The 25,342-nt window shown below is 42.8% G+C and overlaps 1 protein-coding gene across 1 annotated transcript; it reads left to right on the top strand.

Moving 5' to 3' along the window:
- Positions 1-13,706: 13,706 nt before the first annotated feature.
- LOC308634303 (nuclear receptor-binding factor 2-like) lies at positions 13,707-16,182 on the top strand (the record flags this gene model as incomplete). The annotated part of the gene is made up of 2 exons (XM_081268112.1): positions 13,707-13,745; positions 15,475-16,182. The coding sequence occupies exons 1-2, from the start codon at positions 13,722-13,724 to the stop codon at positions 16,180-16,182; spliced, it is 732 nt and encodes a 243-aa protein (XP_081124238.1). The 5' UTR covers positions 13,707-13,721.
- Positions 16,183-25,342: the final 9,160 nt, after the last annotated feature.

Here is a 25,342-nt window from a genome sequence, read left to right as displayed (position 1 = left end):
TGTGTCCACCGAGAACTAAAAAATAAATATTAAAAATTCTCTCTCTCTCTCTCTCTCTCTCTCTCTCTCTCTCTCTCTCTCCCCTCTCTCACTCTCTCTTTAAAAAAAAAATAGCAGGGCATGGTGATGCACGCCTGTAATCCCTGCTGCTGGGCTTGGGAGGTTGAGGCAGGAGGATTGGGAGTTAAAAGCCAGTTAAAAGCTAAGCAACTCATTGAGACCTGTCTCTAAATGGAATACAAAATAGGGCTGGGGATGTGGCTCAATGGTTGAGTGTCCCTGCCTTCCATCCCCAGTACCTCCCCAAAATAGAAAGGATGTGGCTCAGTGGTTAAGTGCCCCTGTGTTCAGTCTCTGGAACCAAACAAAACAAATAATTGTGTTACTAAGTAAAATTGAGAGGCCTCTATCAACATTTTGCTAAACACATTCTAGTATTGTCCAAGTTCATTGTATAAGGACTTAGTACAGGATTATTATTACATGGATTTATAATCATGTGTCCTCAGGGACCCTTGGGGTTTAGTAAGAACTTTTTCCCGGTTTTACAGATGAACCTACATTGAGAGAAATTAAGTAATTATTTAGGTATTGACTTAATATATTCTTGGGTACTGAGTAAAATATTGATCAAACTCGTGCTTTGGATGTTTTTTTAGCAGTGCTTCTCTATTAATTTTCTCATTTTCATTTCACCTTGGCCCTTATCTCTATTGAACTCTAGATCCTATGTCAGCATTTATTGCCTCTGCTGTAGTATTGATTCCTTTATGTTAGTTTTACAGTAAGGGCCCTAAGGCTTATTTCTCACAATTAAATTTTCTAAGATGGAAGAATTTGAAATAGTCATTCCAATGTTTAACTAGAACAAGCTGGGAGTGGTGGTGCATACCTGTAATCCAGTAGCTTGGTAGGCTAAGGCAGGAGGATCACACGTTTGACACCAGCCTTTGCAATTTAGTGATACTGTGTCTCAGTGTTTAAAATAAAAATGTCTGGGGGTAGTTCAGTGATAGAGTACTCCTGATTCAATCCCCAGTATTGCCAATACAAGGGAAATAAAGGAAATTTGTACAAATAATGCATCTTCCCCCCCCAAAAGTTGTTAAAAAGAAAAATAAATTTCACTTCCATTGAAGAAAAATAGTCTTTCAACTTTGAATATGTTTGTTTCATCTGGTTATTATTATTATTTTCCTCCAAAGGGTTTTCTCTCCTTTTTGTCAATATGGAAAGATTGTAACATAAAACTTCTTAGTGTCTATTTAGGCATTTCATTTCATACATTTAATTGTGGTATTGTGAGCTGGTAATATATGTTAAAACTTAATGTGAGATAAATGGTGCAAAGCACATTCCTGTAATCCAAGCAATTTGAGAGGTTGAGGTTTCTTGAGCTAGGCTTGATAATTTAGGGAGACCTTGTCTTAAAATTTTACAAAATTGGGAGAAAGGACTAGTAGAATGTTTTTTAGTTTTCCAGTACTGGAAAAAAATTATGTGAGATTATTTCTATTTCTTGGTTTGTTTGCTTCCAGTTTGGGAGATGATGTAAGGTTTTAATTTACATATGACCATTGGTCATGATTTACTCACCTGTGCTGCAAAGGCAGGTCAAAGTGTTTCCTACATGTTTGTCTCTTAAGTGTTTGGAATGTTTCTTGAGTAACTGAGCTTCCCTCCAGAGTAGTCAGTTCTCTCTTTATTTGAGGTAAATGAATCTACTTGCTTTCGAGATTCTAATCCAAGAAAAATAATTATATGATGATCCAAGGAGGAATAGCTTTGTATTTTCCTGGAGTCTTTGACTTTCTTATATTATATGCAGTGAAATTTTTAAGGTAAAGAGGGCTATTTGAATCCTTTCCTTGTTGCCCTGAAAAATATTAGGGAAAATTAACCTGTCACAAGTGAGGCTGGGCTTAATGGAAATACTCTAGGAAAAGGCAGTGGAGCACTAAAATATGTCCAGCAATTACTAAGTGATGGGATTAGCATTATGTATATTATTTATCTTGTCTTCCTAATAGCTATATGAGGTATTTCACATTTTACAGATGAAAACATTGAAATTTAGAGTGGATAGTGATTGTGAGATTGAAACCACTACTCCTGACTTGAGTATCTTAAATGTAATTTTTAGTAGTCCTTTCAGTGCTTACTGGTTGCAGATACTGCTTGCTAGTTGTCCGTAGGTTACTGTATTGATTAAGAAAGGAAGGGGGAAGTGGATGACTCCCAACAGACAACTCTACTATAAAGTCAGGAGTATAGTATATTTTCCTCTGTGGACTTTTTGGCAGTTTGTTTCTTTTCATTTGTCTTTACAGCTTTCCCCTAAATGAACTAATAAATTAAAGGTTATAGAAGATAATACTGTTTTCCTTTGGGTAAGAGTGCTGTGTGGAATGTGTATTTTAAAAGTGGCCTATATCCAGGTGCACATTCTTGTAAATCCCAGTAACTTGGGATGCTAAGGTAGGAAAATTCTAGGTTCTAGACCAGCCTCAGCAAATTTTGAGACCCTATCTCAAAATTTAAAAAGATAGTGAAAAGAGTTGGGGCTGTAGCTCAGTGGTAAAGTGCTCATGGGTCCAATCCTCAGTTCCAAAAACAAAGCCGGTACTGTAGAAAGAAAATATTTGTTAGTGAGATCAGCCACTTAGTAACAGGTTATATTTGCTAGGTTTTTGTTGGTTGCAAATGATGAAAACCCATTTGAAATCAGCTTAAGCAAAAAGAGATGATTTATTGGACTCTAAACAAAGGAGCAGGAAAAGCAGGGGTATAGTATACATGGATCTAAGAACATAGGGAGCCTCAGATTCAGACAGGAGTCTCTGACTCTTTAGGCTGACTGCTTCACTTCTCTTTACAGACCTGTTTCTACCTGTGTTTCCAAGTTTCTGAATATCACATTTTTTACAACCTCTTGAGACATTATTAACTTAGTATCTGATTCTAAGATTGAAATTTGGGGGCTGGGGATGTAGCTCAGTTTGTAGAGTGCTTGCCACTCGTGCACAAGGCCCTGAGTTCAATCTCTAGCACCACATAAAACAAACAAAAACAAACAAAAATCTGGATGGGATTCTTTATGTGTCTAGTGGACAAGACAATATTATTACTGTAACATAGGAGTCATGGATTATAAAAAATTTCATAATTTTTACTTTGAAATAACAGAAATTTTTACATGTACTACTTTTCTCTTTCTTTCTCTCTCTCTCTCTCTCTCTCTCTCTCTCTCTCTCTCTCTCTCTTTCTTTCTTTCTTTTTGAGATTGGGCCTTTCTACATTGCTGAGACTTGGATTACAGTCCTGCCTCAAGTGGGATTACAGGTTTTCGTCATCACACCATAGCTACTTTTAATGACTTGATTCTATTAAGAACAGTATTTAAGGAGATCAATTTTAAAATGGGAAATCTTTAATTATTCTTTTAAAAATAAGAAAATTACTACCAAAATAGGTTTCCTGCAGTATCTTTAATTATTAAAATATGTACTTTAATGTAGTCTGTCACTTTTTGAGGAGGGGGTACAGGGGATTGAACCCAGTGGTGTTTTCCATGGAGCCACATCCTTGGTCTTTTTAAAATATTTTATTTAGAGACAGGATTTCCCTGAGTTTCTTTGGGCCTCGATAAATTGCTGAGGCTGGCTTTGAACTCAGATCCTCCTGCCTCAGCCTCCTGCACTGGTGTGATTACACATGTGCACCACATCACCCAGAGGTTTTTATTTTTTATTTTTATTTTTTTAAATTTTGATTACTGGGGATTAACTCCAGGGCACTCAGCCACTGAGCCACATTCCCAGCCCTGTTTTGTAATTTATTTAGAGACAGGGTCTCACTGATATACTGAGTGCCTTACCATTGCTGAGGCTGGCTCTGAATTTGTGATCCTCCTGCTTCAGCCTCCCTAACCTCTGGGATTATAGGCATGTGCCACCATGTCTGGCTTATTTTTTAACTACCCCCCCCCCAGTTTTGAAACAGGATTCTCTTAAATTGCTTAGGGCCTCTCTAAATTTTGGAGGCTGATCCTAAACTTGTGCCCCTCCTGTCTCAGCCTGCCAAGTCACTGGGATTACAGGTGTGTCCCACTGTTCATTGTCAACCTCTTGGTGATAAAAAAAAAAAAAACTCCACTTTCATTGTCTATCATGGTACTTAGTATAACAAACCATTTAGGGGGTGCTAATTAGTTTAATTTTCACAATAACTCATTTTATAGATAAGAAATTTGAAACAGATAGTTAAAGCCAAGTTCACATGTTTATAAAAGTGTTCAAGCTGAGAGTTGGAACGTCGGCTCTATCCTGTCTGCACTCGGTAGATGTTTAATAAGAATTTAATTGTAACTATACTTTAAAAAAAGGAATTTGCTGTGGTTTGAAATAACCTAAATTGATGAGTGTGTTTATTAGAAAATTTTATATCTGAGACTATAGTGAGAGGTAAATCCTGAATGGGCAGAGTCAGAGATTAGATTTTTCCATGGGGAAGTTTTAGGGAAGATGGGAGAGCTAAGAAGTCCTGACTTCACCTATTGGGAACTTTTTGTTCTTGTTCAGAAATTCAAGTAACCATTTATTTTGTCATCAGAGTATGAAGTTTAATTATGGAGGCACACAAATATCCATAGCACAAGGGAGAAAGTGATTGGAGTTCCCAAAGGCACAAAGATCATAGAGACAGTACTAGAGTGCAATAATCTCAAATAGCATCTTGTTTTTGCCTCTTAAAATGTGTCTGTGAGCCAGCAGCTATAAAACTAGCTATATACCTTTGTAAAATCTTAAGCCTTATTCCAAACCTAATGACCCAGAATTTACATCTTCACCTAGTTCTCATGATTTGAATTCCATTTAAAACTTCAGTACCATGGATCTGTTCCAAATCCATCATTTTATAGGTCAGCAAATGGGCCCTGAAGGTTGGAATAAATTAACTGTTTCAGTGGGAGAGCAAGAATTTGATACCAGAGCCCCTTATTCTTGGTATGGATAGGTCTACACTGTGCCACTCCTAGTTATGATGGTCTGTGGGGTTTCAAGGAAAAGCCTTAACAATAATATTCGAATATATTCATTAGAAAAATAATGTTAATCATAACTTCTTGTATCTACTAGTTTTCTTTGTTATGTATATTCTCTTTCCCCAGAGCCTGTCATTTCTAGGTACCTGAAAACATTTGTGTTTTGAACATATTTTTTGCTTAGTCTGACTCTGTGGTTAAAATTCATATAATAGCCAGACATGATGGCACATGCCTATAATCTCAGTAAATTAGGAGGCATAGACCAGAGGACCACAACTTACTGAGGCCCTAAAACAAATTAGCAAGGCCCTGACATAGAACTTTAAAAGGACTGGGGGATGTGGCTCAGAGGTAAAGTGCTTCTGGGTTTGATCCCTAGTACCATGAAAATATATAGATAAATAAAAGGCCAGTATTGCTTATTTAATCTGTTTACCTTTAAATGTGGGGATCCTTAAGTCATTTGCTTATAGAATTTTGAAGTTTCCCTTTGTTCTTTTGGTGAGTTGTATCTGATTTAAAAAAATCACTTTAATACTAGGTATTGGTATCATAGTGCCTCAAGTGCAAACATTTTTTCTTTAATTTTTTTAAATGGTACCAGGAATTGAACCCAGTGGTACTTTAGCACTGAACTACATCCCCAGTTCCTTTTATTTTATTTTATTTTTTTGAAATAGCATCTCATTAAGTTTCTGAGGCAGACCTTGAGCTTGTTATTCTCCTACCTCAGCCTCCTGAGGAGCTAGGATTATAGGCAAATACCACCATGCCCAGTACAGACTTCTCATTTCTGAGACAAATAGCAGCTTTATGTTGAAATGGAAAATAATAAAAGTTAAATTTTACCATATGATAAGTGGTTCTCTGATAATAGCTTTTTTTAAATTATTATTTTTTATTTATATATGACAACAGAATGCATTATAGTTTTTGTTACACATATAGAGCACAATTTTTCATATCTCTGGTTGTATACAAAGTATATTCACACCAGTTTGTGTCTTCATACATGTACTTTGGATAATAATGACCATCACATTCCACCATCATTTGTAACCCCATGCCCCCTCCCTTCCCCTCCAACCCCTCTGCCCTATCTAGTTTGTCTATTCATTCCATGCTCCCTCTCCCTACCCTAAGACTAGTGGAATTGTCTATGAAATAACTCTTATTTTGAAAGAAGTTTGAAAAATTAAAAAAAAAACATTTTGAGTAACAGACTATAATTGTGACTCTTTCTAGTTAACCTCTGGAGTTGAAGAATGTGGGTCATTGAAGTGCCTCATGTTAACTGGGAGCGGGCTTATTTAGATGGAGTAGTTTTAGGTTCTATCTACTCTTTTCATAGATCCTGATATAGATACAGCTGTAATGATGATTTGAGGTGTGACAACAAATAGTATCATTTATCTTGTTAAAAGGTTGGTTTGTTTGGGGGGCAGTTGCTAGTGATAGAACCCAAAGCCTTACAGTAATTAGGTATTCCAACTCAACCGCTATTGTTGTTTTCTAAAGTCATGTTTTGTACTTAATAGTAATTTATAGATGTTTGTCTTCTAGGCTTATCAGTAGAGCAGACGAGCAGACCGTTTATTAGCTGCAGGGAAATATGAAGAGGCTATTTCTTGTCACAAGAAGGCTGCGGGTAAGTTGTCTTTTTAAGAAATATTGATTGTAAAAATGAAGAGCAATTTGTTTTTCCCAGTATCTCTGACCACTTTATTTAGAATGGAAATCACAACAGTAGTGTGTGTTGTCCTGCATATGCATGTTAGATCATTCTGCTGATCACCCAGAAAATTAGCTTAAGAGTATTTTTCAAATATGATGGATTTCCCAGCTTCTCCTAAACCAGTCTTCTGTCTGAAACATGAAGATGGCATAAATGGCACCTTGGTATATAGTTCTTATACACAGCCGTGTTCCTAAAGACTTATGAGCCAATTGCAAGAAGTCTGCCAATTCATAGTAAATATTGTTTAAAGGAGTCTGAATTTCAAATACTTGACATTTGTACTGCAAGATGGGCACATGGCAGGTACCACATAAATCTGTATATTTTATGGTGAGTTTTATGGGGGTTTTGTACAATATTAACTCTTATGAATTCAGTATTGTTAAATCTTTCCTAAACTATATTTTGTTATCCATTGAATTATTAAATTTTAGTCATTACAAAAGCAACATATTGTTTAACTATTTAAGTCATGTTACATATGAGTTCCATAAGCACACATCCATAATCCCAGCAATTTGGTAGACTGAGGGAGGAGGGTTGCAAGTTCCTGGCTAGCCTCAGCAACATGGCAAGGCCCTAAGCAACTTCAACCCTGTCTCAAAATAAAAATTAAGAAAGCACTGGGGATGTAGCTCAGTGGTTGAGATGCTTCTGGGTTCACTTCCCAGTACCAAAACAACAACAAAGCCAAAGATTCCAGCTAACTGAATAAATAAAGGGAAAAAACTTGCATTCCTCTTAATCTGATATTTGAATAATTGAAACTGCTGTAGGGCTTCAAATATCACCCTGACGTGGTCTAAATTCTGTGACATTTTTAGGTTAGAAAAGATGATAGCTTGTTAAATCATTAGCTTTAAATCATGGAGATAGAACTTAATGTGATTAGTAAATCCAACTGGGCTGATTTGGAGTTTAGACTTGGTTTTATGGCCTGGTGGTAGCACACTCCTCTGGCATGTGTGAGGCACTGGGTTCGATCCTTGGCACCACATTAAAATAAATAAGTAAAATAAAGGTATTGTGTCCACCTAAAATTAAAAAAATATATATTTAGAAAATAGCCATGTATTAGAGTTGCAAAATTGATGTGTTGGAATGAGCTCATTGTATTCTTTTTTTTTTAAATATTTATTTATTTTGGTTTTCGGCGGACACAACATCTTTGTTTGTATGTGGTGCTGAGGATCGAACCCGGGCCGCACGCATGCCAGGCGAGCGCGCTACCACTTGAGCCACATCCCCAGCCCTAGATCATTGTATTCTAAATTGACTTATTCACAATAGGTTTTTTTGTTTATTTTGATACCTGGGATTGAAGTTGCCTATAAACCACTGAGCCATATCCCCATCCCTTTTTATATTTTGAGCCAGAGTCTCCCTGAGTTGCTTAGGGCCTCACTAAGTTGCTGGGGCTGGCTTTGAACTTGTGAGCCTCCTGCCTCAGCCTCCCCAGTCTCTGGGATTATAGGCATGCACTACCATGCCTTGCTGGAAGAAGTAGTAGGTTCTTCAGATTTTCTTAGTTCCTGTCCCCATCATTTCTTAATATCTACTTTAAATATTTGCTTTGTTTCCTATTTGGAGGAAGCAGTTTAATAAGAATTGTTAGCTTTCTTTTTTCCTGAGATGCCTATTCTTTTACCAAATTTCTCTTGGTGAGCATTTGTTCCTGTTTTGAATTTGTGGAGGAAATCTATGACCATGCAATCAGATTGAAAGTTATTTTTTTATCCTTCTAAAATAACCTTTAAAAATTTCAAATAGAAAACAGGCATGTGGCACATGCTTGTATTCCCAGTGACTTGGGTGGCTGAGCTGAGGATTGCAAATTCAAATCCAGCCTCAGCAACTGAGGAAGGCCCTAGGTAAATTAGCAAGGCCCTGTATCAAAATTAAAAATTAAAATGCTGGGGATGTGGCTCAATGGATAAGTGCCCCAGATTTCAATATCTTATACCCCATGTGGCCCCTGCCCCAATTCCCAGTTGTGAGATTAATTAATTAATTTATTTATTTATTTTATTACTTAGGACTTAACCTAGGGGCACTTCATCACTTGGTTACATCCTTAGCCATTGTTTAAATTGAAACAGGGTTTCACAGAGTTTCTTAGGGCCTTATACTAAAATGCTGAGGCTAACTTTGAACTCCTGATTCTCCTGCCTCAGCCTCCCTAGGTGGTGGAATTATAGGTATGCACCGCTGCATTATACTATTTTAAGGCTCTACAAAGGGAGGCATTTCTTGAGTTTTGCAAAAGCTATTCTATTTGATAAGAAAGTAGATAAAACAGCTGATGCTGTGGCATACTGCTGTAATTCCAGCAGCTCATGAGGCTGAGATAGGAGGATTGTGAGTTCAAAGTCAGCCTCAGCAAAAGTGAGGCCCTAAGCAACTCAGCAAGGCCTTGTCTCTAAATAAAATAAAAATAAGAGCTGGGGATGTGATTCAGTAGTTAAGTGCCCTTTGGTTTGATACCTGGTACTAAAAAAAAAGGAGTGGATAAAGCAAAGTGTAGTTCAGACAAGGAGAAAAAAAATTATGCAGGTAGATGGTAATAACTAAGAAAATTCATCCACAATGTATCTGAACAGTTGCAGAGCAGATAGAACATCTCAACAGATTTAAATGTTAATGAAGAAAAATACACAAGCTATGCAAAATTAATACAGGAACAAAAGACGAGAACAAAGTGAAGAAAAATGTAAATCTTGCATGTAAGGCTCGATCAAAACTATAATCACCTAGTTTTCTTTGGACAAGGAACGTCTAATTAATTTGCTTCTTAGGAATGGTAGAACCTAGGAGACACTTCTAAGCATGAAATTGGAAAATCATTAAAATACAAATAAAGATCAGGCAGAAAGCAGTGTCTTGTATCTGCAGAAGGGGGAAAAGAGACTTAATATAGGAATGAGGCATACCAAAAGGTTTATAGTAAACAAAATATAAGAAGTATATCCACTATTAATGTTATTTATACCCCATCTTGTTCAAAAACATATTTTTTATACTTTTCTTTTAGAGAGAGAGAGAGAGAGAATTTTTAATATTTATTTTTTAGTTCTCAGCGGACACAACATCTTTGTTGGTATGTGGTGCTGAGGATCGAACCCGAGCCACACGCATGCCAGGCGAGCGCGCTACCACTTGAGCCACATCCCCAGCCCTCAAAAACATATTTAAAATGTCTCACAGGGAAACAAAATGAAATACAGAATGTAAGTAAAAATAAGTAAATGAAGAAATCCATAGAAGCACAAAATGAAAAAGAGATTGATATTATAAACCTCAAAATGTACCATGAGTTTGAATATTTATAGAACTTATGATTAGTCCTTTGTGTTGTTTTTGACATTTTCAAAATTCCTGAGAAAATCAATGTAGAAGGAGAAAAAGTTAATTTTTTCTTAACAATTTCAGAGGTTTCAGTCCATGGTTATTCAGACCCATTGTTTTTTTGTGTCACATGACTTGGGTGGCTGAGTCGAGGATTGCAAATTCAAATCCAGCCTCAGCAACTGAGGAAGGCCCTAGGTAAATTAACAAGGCCCTGGATCAAAATTAATGGTAGGGAGGCAGAACTTAATGGTAGGGAGTGTAGTGAAGAAAACTGCTCATCTCATGGCCTTGAGAAGCAGAGGGAGAGGAAGAAGATGTGGCCAGTATCCCCTTCAAGGTCATGCCTTCCATGGCCTAACTTTCTTCTGTTACACATCCCCTTCCACAGAGTTTGTTACCTCCCTCCCCATAATGCTATCAGTTGGGGATCAAACCATCAACAAATGAGCCTTCAAGGGGGCATTCAAGTTCTAAACCGTAACATTCTGCTGCTGGCCCCCAGAAGCTTATGTCCATCTCGTGAAAAAAAATGCATTTATTCTATCTTAAAGAGTCTCCAAAGTCTTAACAGTTCCTTTATTACTCAAATGTCCAAATCCGAAGTCTACTCTGAGACTCAAGGCAAACTTGGTTGTGAGCCACTGGAATATTTAACAAGTTATATACTTGTAACATTCAGTGGCATAGGATAGACATTCCCATTCCAAATGTGAGGAATAGGACTGCAGAAAGAAGAAAGGGATTTGACCAAATCAAGATGGAAACCCAGCAGGGCAAAATACTGAGTTCTGTACCTTCATGTGCTGCATTTGGGACACAGTGATATGATGTGAACTCCAAAGGGTTTAGGCAGTCCTGTTTCTGGCTTTGCCAACTGTAGTGCATGTGGCCACTCACTCTGGCTGGCTCTACTCTCTGCCTGTGACTTCCCTTGGTAGGCATTCTACATTCCTGGCATCTCTGACTTACTGGGGTCTCCATTGCATCTTTAGCTTCACTCTCACAGCTTCACACATTGCCTTCTCAGGGGCTACTTGGCAGGGGCTTTGACTGCCATATGCTGATTGAAGTCTTGATGGGATCCCCCAGGATCCCATATAATAACTCCTGTATTCTTCATGTTTGCAAAAGCACGATTGTATGGATGACAAAGTCTGCTATCAGCTGGAGCAGTAGATGGCCTGCTTCAACAACAGCTATGGCAGACTGATTCCTTTGAAAGATGAACACAAGGAAAACAATTCCCTGGCTCTGTGGGAGTAGGGCTAGAAGTCTTTGAGTCTATGATGAGTCGTGCTGATTCCTGAGGTGCAAAGTCCTTAGCTTCTTTTTAATGGCATTGATCTCTTTAGCAGTGGTACCTTACTTGGCCACAACTTTAAAAGCTCTACTTTTCTGTCTAAACTAAAGTTTTTCAAATCTCTCTTTTCTATTTTTTGTTCCCATTCTCAATGGTATATTAATTGAAAGCTAAACACAGACCACTGCCTTGAAATTTCCTCCACCAAGTTAATTAGTCCATCTCTTTCAAATTCAGCCTCACAGAATCTTGGCATACATAAAATGAATACTAGTTCTTTTCCATAATGTAACATGAATGGCTTCTAGTCTAGTTCTCAATAGGGTCCTTATTTCTGTTTGAAACCTCCTGAGCTTGGCCTTTAGTTTACCCATTCTTATCAGCATTCTGGTCTTCTGAGTTCCCACCAGAATTGCACTTTAAGCTCTGTTTACAACATTACAAGCTTTCTGTAGTCAACATCTCGAATCCATGACACCTCCTCCATCTCAATTTAAAAGATTTCTCAGGGCTGGGGATGTGGCTCAAGCGGTAGTGCGCTCGCCTGGCATGCGTGTGGGCCCAGGTTCGATCCTCAGCACCACATACCAACAAAGATGTTGTGTCCACCGAGAACTAAAAAATAAATATTAAAAATTCTCTCTCTCTCTCTCTCTCTCTCTCTCTCTCTCTCTCCCCTCTCTCACTCTCTCTTTAAAAAAAAAGATTTCTCAGCCACTATCAGGTATAGTGATAGCAAAGACTTTGCTGCTTTTTGTTACCAAATTTCTGTTGTAGATTTTCATAACTGAGAGATTCAACTTGAAAGGAGGAAAGGTTTCATGGGTTTATGGTTTCAGTTCATGTTTTATTATCCCTGTTGTTTTGGGGCCTTTGCCAAGTAGAACATCATGGTGAAATATGTGGTAGAGCAAAGCTGCTCACTTCATGGTAATGGAAAGCAGAAAGGGAAAGGGGATGGGGACACATATGCCTTTCATGTCAATTTTCTTTAACTAAGCCCTACCCCTTACAGATTCCAATACCTTCCCATGGTGCCAATAGCTGGGGAACAAACCTTCAACACTTGCGCTTGCTTCCTGGGGCATTTAAGATTCAAACCATAGCAGACTCCTAGCAATCTACTAAAAGAGGAAAAGTAAGGATTTACTTCAAATTAAGTCACCCAGAGTTTGATCCTGAGATCAGAGAGTTGTGGTTATTGTTTTTGGTACCTGGGATTGAACTCGGGGTACTTAACCACTGAGCAACATCCCTAGCCCTTTTTTATTATTAGAGACAGGGCCTTGCTAAGTTGATGAAGTTGGCTGTGGACTAGACTGCCCTTCTGTAAGGTGCTGCAGCCTGCTGGAAAAAAAAATGTCTTTTAAATATATAGTCAGGTACAAGGGAGTAGTTAAAAAACACTGTGATTGTTATTTGGTACCATTGCTATAGTTTTAGTAGTTAGGGAGTCTTTCGGGGTGGGCCTAAAAGGAAGGTCATGCTTCATTGCTAGGTGCTAATTTTCAAAATGGGAGTTATTTTGGACTAAGTACCTAACAGGTTCTTGTTAATTTTTTTAAGTACTTGGAATTGAAACCAGCCAGGTGTGCTTTACCACTGAGCAATATCTCCAGCTATTTTTATATTTTTTGAGACAAAGTCTAAGTTGTCCAGGCTTGCCTCAGACTTGCAATCCTCCTGCCTCAGCCTTCCGAGTTGCTGGGATTACAGGTATACACTACTATACCTGCCTGGTTCTTATTACTTTTTAATCCTTCCTAAACATTATTTTTCAAATGAAATCATCTTCAGTTCTTTAATTGTAAAATCTGCAGGGTTTCTGTTATTGTTTGATGGTGGGGATCAAATGTAGGTCTCCACATGCTAGGCAAGTACTCTACCACTCAGCCACATCCCCAGCCCTTCCATAGGGATTTTAAAGCATAGAACCTGCCAGATAAGGTATCAAATGCCTGTAATCCCAGAGACTGGGGAAGATGAGGCAGGGGGATCACAAGTTCAAGGCCAATCGCAGAAATTTAGCAAGACTCTATCTCAAAGTATAAAGGGCTATGGATGTAGCTCAGTGGAAGAGCTCTAACCCTTGTTTAGTCACTGGGATCATTCACCAGTATTGAAGCAAAAAAAAATCCCTCCAAAACCTAATCATAGCATTACTACTTGTAAGATCATTTTTTTTTTGTATGAGAAGTATTAAAACTTCTTTTACCTGGTAATTATAGGATGATACTCATATATTAATGTTCCTCTTTTTTTTTTGGCCAGCATATCTTTCTGATGCTATGAAGCTGACCAAGTCTGAGCAGGTAAGACATGTTCTTAAGGTTTACAGAAAAATTTTAAAAAGATTTTTTAATGGAGACTTGAATTGTGTGTAAAAAAAGCATTTTACCCATTTTAAGTTCTTTAATTGTAAAATCTGCAGGGTTTCTGTTTTTGTTTGGTGGGGGATCAAATGTAGGTCTTTAAGTGCTATATTAAAAATGTGTAAAATGTGAAAACTAAGTGAACTGTTGATATAATAGCATACAGAAACAACCTTCTCCCCCAACCTCATTCCTGTTCTTTTAGACATGCCAAAACTTGCCTCCTGTTAGTAGCTCATATTTGACCATTGTTGGGCTGTTTGTTTTAGTGCCTGGTATTGAACCCAGGGGCGCTTAACCACTAAGCCATATCCCCAGCTCTTTTTATTTTTTTATTTAGAGACCGGGTCTTGCTAAGTTGTTGTGGCCTCCCTAAGTTGCTGTGGCTCGCTTTGAAACTGTGGTCCTCCTGCCTCAGGCTCCTGAGCTGCTGGGATTGCAGGTGTGCACCACCATGCCTGGATCCAATTGGATAAATCTGCTTGTTGAATATTTTTTAAATATGAAGTCTCCCATTTGTCTGTTCTTAATTTCTTAGACAATTCTTTTTTTTTTCTTTATTTTTGACTTCCTTCCTCCCTGTACTGGTGATTGAACCTAGGGGATGCTCTACCTGAGGACCACATCCTTCCAGCCCTTTTTATTTATTTTTTTTGTGACCAGGGTCTGGTTAAGTTTCCCAAGTTTGCTTTGAACTTTTGATCTTCCTAAGCCTCCCAAATGTTTGGAATTACAGGCTTCTTGTACCACTATGCCCCCTGCCTTACGTTAAAAAGTTCTTAACTTCAAAATATGTTTCACCAGTGACTTTATTTCTTATGCTAGGGGAAGGCTTGTTGAGGTTTAAAAAATACCTTTATCTAAATACCTTTTTTTAACAGTGGTCTGAGTTGAATTCAGGGCATTATACATGCTAGACAGGTGCTCTACCATTGAGCTACATCACCAGCCCTATTTTAAATTTTGAGACAGGGTCTTGGTAAGTTCCCCAGGCTAGCCTTGAATTTGTGATTCTCCTGCCTTAGCCTCCTAAGTAGCAGGGGTTATAAACATGTGCCACCAAACCTGGCTTCTGATTTCTTGATTGTAAAATGTCAGGTACCTAAGAAGTACTTAGTACATATATGTCTAATTGAAATAAGGAGATAATTTCTGAGAGGGATATCAGTGGCAGGGAAAACCCACTTACTTCTTAACACTGAATCATAGGAAATTTAACTTTGTGTCTTTGATACTGTAGAACCTGCTATTGGTATCTGCCTGCATTGAGCTTTCTAAATCTCTGTTAACAGGAAGACTTTTCATTTTGGTTACTATAGAACTGAGTTCTAAAGAGGAAGGATTTCTCCAATTCTAAGATGATTACAAATGGCATGGCATTGCAGATGGAGGAAGTGTAAGGCACAGTCAGAAAAAGTCTGAATTATTGAGATTAGGATTTTAACTTAATGAATGGTGCTTTCACTTAAGTAAAAAAAATACACCATTCTCTAATTTATGTTATTTTGCTATTGTTATTGAATCTTTACTAAATTGCAAACAGTATAAAAATTTTAAGTGTTAAGTCAGAAAGGCTCTTGGAATAGCATATATTAACAGTAAAAAGACTTCCAATATTAAATATTAAATATTAAATTCTGCAAATTGTAATTTTTGTTTTGTGAAATAGGCTCATTTGTCACTGGAATTAAAAAGGGATAGCCACATGAAACAGTCCCTCCTCATCCAGGAGAAGTGGAAAAGGGCAAAGTGTGAAGAACGATCAAAACCTCAGAACACAGACAAGGATGTAGCTACCCAACTTCAGGCATCTCACAAACCCTCTGATGAGGATGCAGAAGGTCAGAGTCCCCTTCTTTCTCAGAACTACAGCCTTTGTACAGAGAAACACCTTTCTGAAATTCATGGAGTCTTTGACAGGAATTCAGAAACAATATTATTTTTACTTCAGCAAAAGAGTGAGCCAACACAGCCATGTATTGGAAGCAAAGCCCCGAAGGATGATAAAACAATTATTGAGAAACAGGCAACCAAAATTGCAGATTTGAAAAGGCATGTGGAGTTCCTTGTGGCTGAGAATGAAAGATTAAGGAAAGAAAATAAAGCACTAAAAGCTGAAAAAGCAAGACTTGTAAAAGGTCCAGTAGATAAGGAGCTGGATGTGGATGCTGATTTTATAGAAAAGTCAGCATTATGGAGCTTGCCACTACATTCAGACAGTGCTACAGCTTCTTCAACCTGGCACAAATTTGCAGCAAATACTGGGAAAGCCAAGGATATTCCAATACCCAATCTTCCTCCCTTGGATTTTCCATCTCCACAACGTCCACTTATGGAGCCGTCTGAGGATTTTCTGAAAGGACTTATGAATAATTGAAATGGAAGGCTTTTGGAGAGATCAGAAGAAATACAGCAACACAGTTAATCCAGAAAAGAAGAAAAAATAAAAAAAGGGAAAACCACATACAAGGGTAATTCCAGATGTGTTTTACCATCTGGCTGATTGGCAGGAGCAGCATTGCCAGGATGTGGGAATCAGTCACTGTGAAATATATTGAGTAGCTGATCTACCTGCCGCAGTCTTGGCTGGGCACAGAATCACGAGCCACCACACAGCTTTGTAGATTCAAACAGCAATTCTTTATTCCCGAACTTACACCGGCCTCCACACACGCAATCCCGTTCTGCTGCCGCCCAATTCACCTACTCCACGAGGCTTTTTTCCAATCTACTTTCAGAATCTCACGAGAGCTCAACGGGAGCTCAGGCAGCAGGAACGCCCTAATCCAGGCAGCAATAATCTTCAACCTCCAACTTCCCTAAAACCCATATAGTCTTAAACTGGGAACGCCTTAAATTTGTCTTAAACTGGGAACGCCCTAAACCCAAGGAGCTGGATACTTCCTCAAACTGCAGGATACACCCTAATCCTGGATCCACCCTCGTCCTTGGGCAGGGTCACCTTTCTCAAACACACATGCAATGTCACAGCAAATTTCCAAGGCAAGTCCATTTAACATGGGGCACGCTGGCAAGGAAATTTCAATGTGTCATTCTCATTCCTACTTGGTAATGGCCCTCAGCATCTACCCACTAGAGCTAATGGTTCCCACCTGGCAGACAGTAAACTCTTGGAGGTTCACTTTCTCCCGATGCAAACCAAATGGCTACCTAGAATAATTTTCTCAAGCACCAATTAATTTTCTTCAGGGTTAAAATGAATAAAAGTGTGTTATGTATAATTAATCTATAATGCCATAAATGATAATGTAAAACCTAAATAATATGGTGGCCTGAGGGCCTGCCATATATTTGAAACATGCTTTCTATCATGCATTGACTGTATGCATTTTGTTATGCACATTTTGTTTGTTTAAGTAAGGTGTATAGGATACACACTTTTCTAGATGAAACTACAATACCCACATTTTGCACTAATAACATAATGCTGACCTCAAGACTATCAGGAGAAATATTTAAATTTCCATTTTATGAAGAAAGGAACCAAATTATTAGTTATGCTTTTTTTAAAAAAATAGCAGTTTACATAATTAATTAGGGTGCATTTTAAGTTCTAACTTTGTTATATAATGCATCACTTAAAAATACTAAGGAATGATCCTTTGTTTTTAATGATGCATAAGTGGAAGTAATGCTAGTTGGCAGTATTTGATTGTAAGAAATCAATAAAGTAATTGTGTTTTATACCCTTGTTGACTGGTTGGTGGTTGAAAAGCAAGGAACTGTGTGGCATCTGGCTATTGTAAACTTTGAATAGGAATTGATGCCATCAAATTATTATTTTGGTGTGTTAAAGATTTTCCACTGTTGTTTTGCAATCCCTTTCCCCTTTAAAGGTGTTGAAGGAGAGTGTAGAATTTCCTGAGGAAATTTTGGGCAAAATCAAGTGACAATCCCCAAGAGCTAAATGTTCCAAGCCTTTCTTTGGTGGAACTCACCTGGAAAGTGCCCAGCCATTCTTGTAGCACTTTTACCCAGTGGAGCACAGTGAGTGAGTGCTTTTTTCTAGGAGAAGGGGTTGGAGAAGAAGATGTAAACAAAACATTTCTTTGCAGATCTCTAGGTATGTTAAAGCATGGACTTCCTGTGTGGAATTGTGGGACTGAGGCACATACTGCCTCCTGAGGGAGTGAGGACTTCATTGGGCTCAGTGGGTAGGGTTAGGCTCCCATGTTCCCTGAGGAAACTAGCCTAAGTAGGAAGGGTGAAGTGATCATACAGAAGTCATATTTTTTCCTGTCTTATTGTGTTGCAGATGAAACCATCTTAAAAGTTATACTACTTAATTTGTTCATCTCAGTGTTATAACATCCCAGATTTTGTAAACCTAGCCTCATAATTGTTATTTCCCTTTGACAGGGTCTTGCCAAATTGCCCAGGCTGACCTGAAGCAATTCTCAGCTTCCTGAGTTGTTGGGATTACAGGCGCGTGCCACTGCACCTGGTTTATGTGTGTTTTGATTAGGACTTAGATGGTTCCTTTGCAGCAGAATACCTTCCAGAGTAGATTGAAATAATGCTTATTTTCTTTATTACATCATAGTCTCTGGACATTTCCTGGCTATGATTTCTAGGTGTTCTTATATCTTTTCTGTTTAGTATGAGGCACTTCAAGGGATTTAGAATAGCTTGCTTCCCCTAAATAATTTGTTCTGTATGAGTAAGGTGGGTCTTGTCTCTTCTTAGTGGTGGCCTCTCACTGTACTGTTCCTTTTGGGGGGTACCAGGGATTGAACCTGGGTGTTGAACCACTGAGCCACATCCCCACCCCTTTTAAAAATAGAGTCTTGGCTAAGTTGCTGAGCCTGGCCTGGGAACTTGATCCGCCTGCCTCTGCCTCCTGAGCTGCCCCTAGGTGTCCAGTCTGGTGAGTTCCAGGTTGGTTAGGGCTGCAGCTACTCGCCAGCTCTGGGGAGACTGTCCCCCAGGGCCCTCAAAGTCCCTGCCAGCAGAGCGTCTGAACCCTGAGGTCTGCGTGTTTCCTTTATGAAACTTGCTCCCAAACTTTTCCTCTAACATCACCTTGGGGACTGTGGTCGTCAACGCTTCATGACTGTGACCACCTGGGAGGAGGAGGGACGATTCAGTCGGGTTCATGGTCACAGAGGGCCCAGTCTGTGGCCCCTGGTTCCGTTGCTGACCCTGAAGTGAGGCAGAACATTCTGGCAGAAGGGGAGGGGGAGGCTGCTGGATCATCACAGCAGCCAGCAGAGAGGGAGAAATGGGGACAAGAAGTTGTCCCCAAAACCACACTTGCAGGCCACCTCCTCCAGCCATGGTGCCCACGATGCCGCCACCCTCTACCTGTTCTTCGGGTCACCAAAGGGTCAATCCCCTGATGACCCAAGCCCTTCCCAGAGGGGCCACCTCTGAACATGGCCACCTCAGGATGGAGCCCTGGACACATGAGCTTTGGGGACTTCAGATGTTTTCAGTTCCAGGACCTCACAGGGCCCCCTCTGGTCCCAGGCTCAGCAATAGGGAGGGGTCTTCATGGAAACCCCAAATGAAAGATGCGAACTTCAGGGGAGCGGGGAGCTGGCCCATCTTTGTGGAAGAAAGAAAAACCAAAGGTGTCAACCCCCGAGGTGGCCTGGTGGAGACGCGGGTGGACCAGAGACCCGCCCACGGGGGTCCCCGGGGAAGGGAAAGGGTGGGTGGCAGGGGGGACTTTGGGGTCTGGGCAGGTTATTTCTCCAGGAAACGGGGACCGGCTTTAAAATTTTCTCTCCTGCTTGCGCAGAGGGAGGGGAGAAGACAACAGAACCTGCGGCCAGAGGTGGCTTGGCGACGTCGCAGGACAGACACACAGACTCGGGTGCCTGTCCGCCAGGTTGCGGGGGAACACCGCGGGCGTCCTTTCCTGGCTCCTCTGCCTTTCCCAACGCTGAGATGTCAACCGCCAAATTATCTCCCGACCCATATGGCAGCCAGGCTGTTGCAGAGTTAATGGACTCAGAGTTCAGGAGGGCTGGTGACGACAGCACCTCCAGATGCAGCGGAAGGTGAACGTGTCACCGCACGTCCAGCCTCCCCCGCCCCTCCAGAGCACCGCGGGGCTTCCCACGCCACTCCCAGGGGGTTCTCTCTGGCAGCCACTGTCCCCTGAGCAGGCTGGGTGCTGAGGGAGCAGCCTGCAGCCTGTGATTGACAGCAGGTGGCGGGAAACACCCCGCCCTGGGGCCCCAGGAGTGGGAACTGGGGCTGTGCTCTCTGCTGCCCCCTGGAGGACCCCGCTGCCACTGCGTCCCAGGTGTCCATGGCCGGTCAGTGCCTTGCCCAATGGCCCACTTGTTGGGGTCATCCCCTTCCCACTCCCCTGCATGTCCCCAAGCAATGAATTCGTGCCTACAGATCGGACTTCAGCCCAAACTGAGCAATGGAGACGACGGATTCTGGGCTATTTCAAAATCTGTAGGTGCCAACTCCCTCCCCCTCCATCTCTTCCTTCTTCAAAAAGTCGTGGAGGAGCCGTCGGGTGACACTGAGCATGAACGAGGCCCCCTAGGATAGGTCTTCCCCGGGCCTTAGTGTGTGATTTTAAAATGCCGAAGATGTCAAAGTACCTGGACTCTCGCTGTCCAAACGCAGCCACGGACCCCACGAGGCCATGGAGCCCTTGAAATGTGACTGATCTGAGTCACAATTTAAGTAAGGGACGCCACCCCAGAAAGCTAGACCCTGGAGAAAGCAAAACACTTCCTTGGCACTCTTCCTACCCATTCCCTGGGAGAGCGAGAACACCTGGCATTGAATGAGGTACACTATTAAGCCGACCCCCCACCTCCTTTCCTCTGTTCTCTGCAGCCACCTGAAATTTGGGAAGTAGCCTGTGACCCTATCACATTCTACTGGACAGTTCACTGCTGCCCCTCTGAGCTCCGTGACCTTGGGCAAGACCTTGAACCCCTTCATGGAGACGGTCTCCTCATTTAGGAAAAACAACAAGGAATCATCCCGCCACTCCTCCCTGCTCATGTCCACTGTGTGCTCTGCTGCCATGACCTGACCGCCCCTGACCTCTCTGAACCTCCGTCTCTTCATCTGGGAGGGAGGGCAGCAGCACCCTCCGCGGCACCACCAGGGACTGATGCACAAGCCCCTGCTGGCCATCACCTCTGCCTTTATACCCAGAGGTGGGTGGACGCCCCAGAAACAGGGAAGGGCGCGCTGGAGACACGGTCAGATAAAGGAGCAGAAAAGAGACCCCAGCAGCCCCCGGTGCAGGAGTGCGAATCCATCTGAGCATTGCACAAAGGCGCCGTGTTCGGGCTGCTGGACCCGCGCTGCCCCACAGAGCGAGCATAATGAATTGACCTGACAGGACATTAAGCCTCCCTTCTGCGAGGCCCTCATTCCCCTCGCCGGCTTTGCTTGTGCCTTTTGTGGTGGAAAATGCTTTCATTCCATGCTGACAGAAATCACTCTCATACCTGAGGCGACCATTTAAGAATGTGTCTCAAAGCATTATCAAGAGGGGAAGAAAAAAACAAACAAACAAAAAAAAAGTCACCCTTTTGAGGCCAGAACAAGGGAAAGAGATTTAATTGGGCTCAAAGATTCGTTACAAGGTAGCATGATGTGCGACTCAGCTGTGTGCCCTCGGGGAAATCGCTTGACCTCTCAGGTCTCAGTGTGTTCATTTACAAAATGGGGAAATGACATGTTCGATGGGACATAAAAGACGGGGTGTAGGTTTTGTTCAATTTCATTGCCTCCAACTGACTCTGGTAATAAAAGTTTTGTTTTATTTGGAGACAGAGTGAGGCTCTGTTGCCCAGGCTGGCCTTGAATTCCTGGGCTCCAGTGATCCCCAGGCCTCAGCCTCCCACCGTGGCTGGCACTACAGATGTGCACACAGATCGGGCTGAAAGTCACTTTTAATCATCAAAGAGACTCCCTCCTCACAAATGAGTCTGAGACTTTTCTTCAAATATCTTTCAACAGTGAAGAAGTTTTCATGTTGAAAATATTTTTAAGCCACTGTCCCTGACGGTCCTCTCACACAAACTGTGGGTTGTTGCCGTCTTCTGTCCATTTCCTGCCTCCCCCATCTTTATTTTTCATGCAGGTGTGAGGATCGTGTAAAGGTATTTTCATATAAGACAGTTCCTCAGTCCTCCGGGAGCTCATTTTATGGTTCATTATCCAGATAGCCACACAATTACCAACCAACACAGAGAAGCAACAGTCATTCCATCTTGACATGTTCTCCGTGTTTTTGTTTGCTTGGGTGCTGGGAATGGGACCCGGGGACGCCCTGCCACTGAGTCGCATCCCCAGCCCGTCTTTATTTTTTCATTTCAAGACGGGATCTCCTTCAGTTGCTGAGGCTGGCCTCCAACTTGCAATCCTCCCATCTCAGCCTCCAGTCCCTGGGATTACAGGTGTGCCACCACACCCTGACACATGAGCATGTCCTCTGACCAGCTGATGGCCTCACGGCCATTCCCTCGAACGTCCATTCTGTTCCACCAGGAGCAAGGCAGTGGAGCCATCCGTCAGTGTGTTTGTGGGCTTGTCTCGGGTGGCTCTGGGAAATTTCACAATGCATCCCGAGAAGGTGAATCAATGCAAAGTGAAAATTGGAAATCTTTACTAGGGACAGCGGGATTTCATGGAGTCAATGAAAGTGACGCTGGAGAACCCCCCCCGCCCCCCCCCCCATGCAGAGGATGCCCCTGACGCTTGTGAAGTTAAACTGATTCATGGTTAAAAAGGAGACAACCAGCGGAGCTCTGCGGCGCACGCCTATGATCTCAGCTCCTTGGGAGGCTGAGGCAGGAGGATCCCAAGTTGGAGGCCAGCCTGGGCAACTTAGGAAGACCCTGTATCAAAACAAAAAATAAAAGGGCTGGGGACCTGGCTTAGCGGCCGTGCGCCCCTGGGTTCAGCCCCCAGTAGGTGGCGGCGGCAGGGGGTGCTTCCAAGGAGGGGAGCCGGTGTCAAAGGATCCCAAGACCCTGGGCAGAAACTGATAAAGACGTCAAGCCTCCCTCAGCTGCCACCTGCGGCTCCACCCGAGAGCCAGTTAGGAACTGCGCATGCCCAGAAGAGCAACTGCTGCTGCGTCTCTCCGTCAATTCCAAGATTTGGGTGTTTGGATCATGACTTCAGTCTTGTGCACACCATTGACAGACAGCTCGGGTTCCGCAAGTGTGGATTCCTTCAACAGGACAAGGTCCCCATGGGCCCCTCCCCTGCTCACCTACCCACCTCCCAGGGCTCCCGGTGACAGTTCAAGTCCTGTTTTCTATGGATTAGCTCAAAGCAGCTTTTCCAGTAGTAAGCAACCCGGAATTCACAGTTTCCCCCACCACGTAGGGGCACTTCACCGCTGAGCCACATCCCCAGCCCTTTTTATATTTTATTTAGAGGCCAGGTCTTGCTAAGTTGCTTGGAGCTTCAATAAGTTGCTGAGGCTGGCCTCCAAGTTACCGTCCTCCTGCCTCAGCCTCCAGAGCTGCTGGGATTTCGGGCGTGTGACACCGCACCTGGCTCCCTTTTGTAAATTTTTAATAATGTTCCAACCTAGATGCTTTTAAAAGGATGAGGCAATGAGTGACAGCGTGTGTTGGTGTTCCGAGCTGTTGTCACCATGTGGATCACCAGGTCACATGTGAAATTGGCACGTTTGCAAGACCCTTGCTGCACGTATTTCCAAACTGGCTGCAGAAATGAGGCACTTTTCCTGCTTCACATAGATATTTCATCCATACATATCTGCTCCAAATAGACATACTTGTTGAGCACCTACTATGGGCCAGGAGCTGGGGGTGGGGTGGGGGGTGCAGCCTAGGACGAGATGGTCTTAGAGAGTTGACAGTCGAATTCAGAACAATGAACAAGCCCATGCCAGGAATCCCGGATACTTGGGAGGCTGAGGCAGGAGGATCACAAGTTCAAGGCCAGCCTCAACAACTAGCAAGACCCTGTCTCAAATTTTTAAAAAATAAATAAATGAAAAGGGCTGGGGGTGTAGTTCAGCGGTAATGCGTCCCTGGGATCCATTGCTAGTCCTATGAAAAGAAAATCTGCAGAAAGAACATTCTGGGCTGAGGCAGCAGGATTGGAAAGCCCGGGCAGGCCTGTGCCGTGCGCACAGAAGAGAAGCCGCAGCGGATGAGCCCTGCAGGGCCGCGGACCGGGAGGCGCCCTTGGGCTTTTCTCATGGGTGGGCGGAAGCCCTGGCAGGCTCTGCAGCCGGAGGCACGTTACCTGGCTCAGGTGTTCACAGGTGAGCAGTCCCTTGGCCTTGGGAACAGAGGACGGGAAAGCGGAAGCCGAGCGCACGCAGGTGGGAGGCGAGGGCTGCCACCCGGTGGGCCCAGGTGACCCGGGTTGGAGGAGCCGGCGAAGCACAGGGGGAGACGCTGGTCCCGTGAGGGAGGAAGAGCTGGGGACACTCTGAGGTCCCCACACAGCAGGGAACCGCGAAGCTGCCACACCGCGTCGGGGTCGGGAGGTGACGATTCCTCACCCCTTTGTTCAGAGTGGCCCCACAGCGGCATTGGGGAAGAAGGAAACCGCAAACATCTAATCATAATTATTTGCAAATGTCGAATATTAGCTGGTTTAGATAAATCCGCTCTCTGGGAATTCTGCCAGAAAAAGATCCTGAAAGAACCTTCCGCAGCCGTCAAAGCCCGGAACCGGCCTGCGGCTGGGCCCTGTGTGGCCCTGCACCGCGCCTCCGCCACCCTGCGCTCGGATCGGGGGTCACCGGGACAAGACAGGGGGACCCCACGATGCTGGGGAGAGGCGGGGAGGACGCCGACCACGGGGTGGGACATTTGGCAACGTAGGAAGGGCTGGGTGTGTACTGTCCACCAGGAGAGGACATCTAACCCCCAGCCACTCTGGCCCCTCCCTGCCCGCCCCTGCCAACACAGAGCCCCCGTGTCTGCTTCCATCGCTGCCACAGAATCACAGAACTGTGGCCCGCAACCAGCAGAAAGTCATAGAAATGGGAACCCTCCCCCAGGGCCTTGATCCTCCCAACCTCAGTCTGCAAAAGACGGTAAGTTCAAGGGCACAGAACAACACCCATGTGACTCCCTGGTCCCTTGGACTCACAACAGGCCTGACACAGAGAAGTGGTTTGTGTTGGTCAGCTTTCTGTTGCTATGACAAATGTCATAGAAAAGCCAGCTTATGAAGAGAAAAGGTCTGTTCGGGCTCACAGTGTGGGAGGATCCCGGCCACCCCTATGGCCCTATGATTTGGGGTCTCCAGGGCGTTGGGGCAGCGCCTATGGCAGGCAGAACTCACCTCCCAGCCAGAATGCAGAGAGAGGATCCCCTTCAGGGCTTCCCCCAGGGACCTCCACCCTCCACTGGTCCTGATTCTTAAAGCTCCCACCACTCACCCCCGCACCATGGTCTGGGGACCAAGCCTCCAACACCCAAGCTTTGAGGGACATTTAAGATCCAAATATAGGGGATGGGGCTGTAGCTTGGTGGTAGAGAGCTTTCCTAGGTGTGCCAGGCCCTAGGTTCCATCCCAGCATGGGAAAG

The sequence above is a fragment of the Spermophilus citellus genome, assembly GCF_964194105.1.
Source record: "Spermophilus citellus genome assembly, chromosome: 15".
In the NCBI taxonomy this organism is placed as follows: Eukaryota; Metazoa; Chordata; class Mammalia; order Rodentia; family Sciuridae; genus Spermophilus; species Spermophilus citellus.
This window is presented reverse-complemented; position numbering and strand designations above follow the sequence as displayed.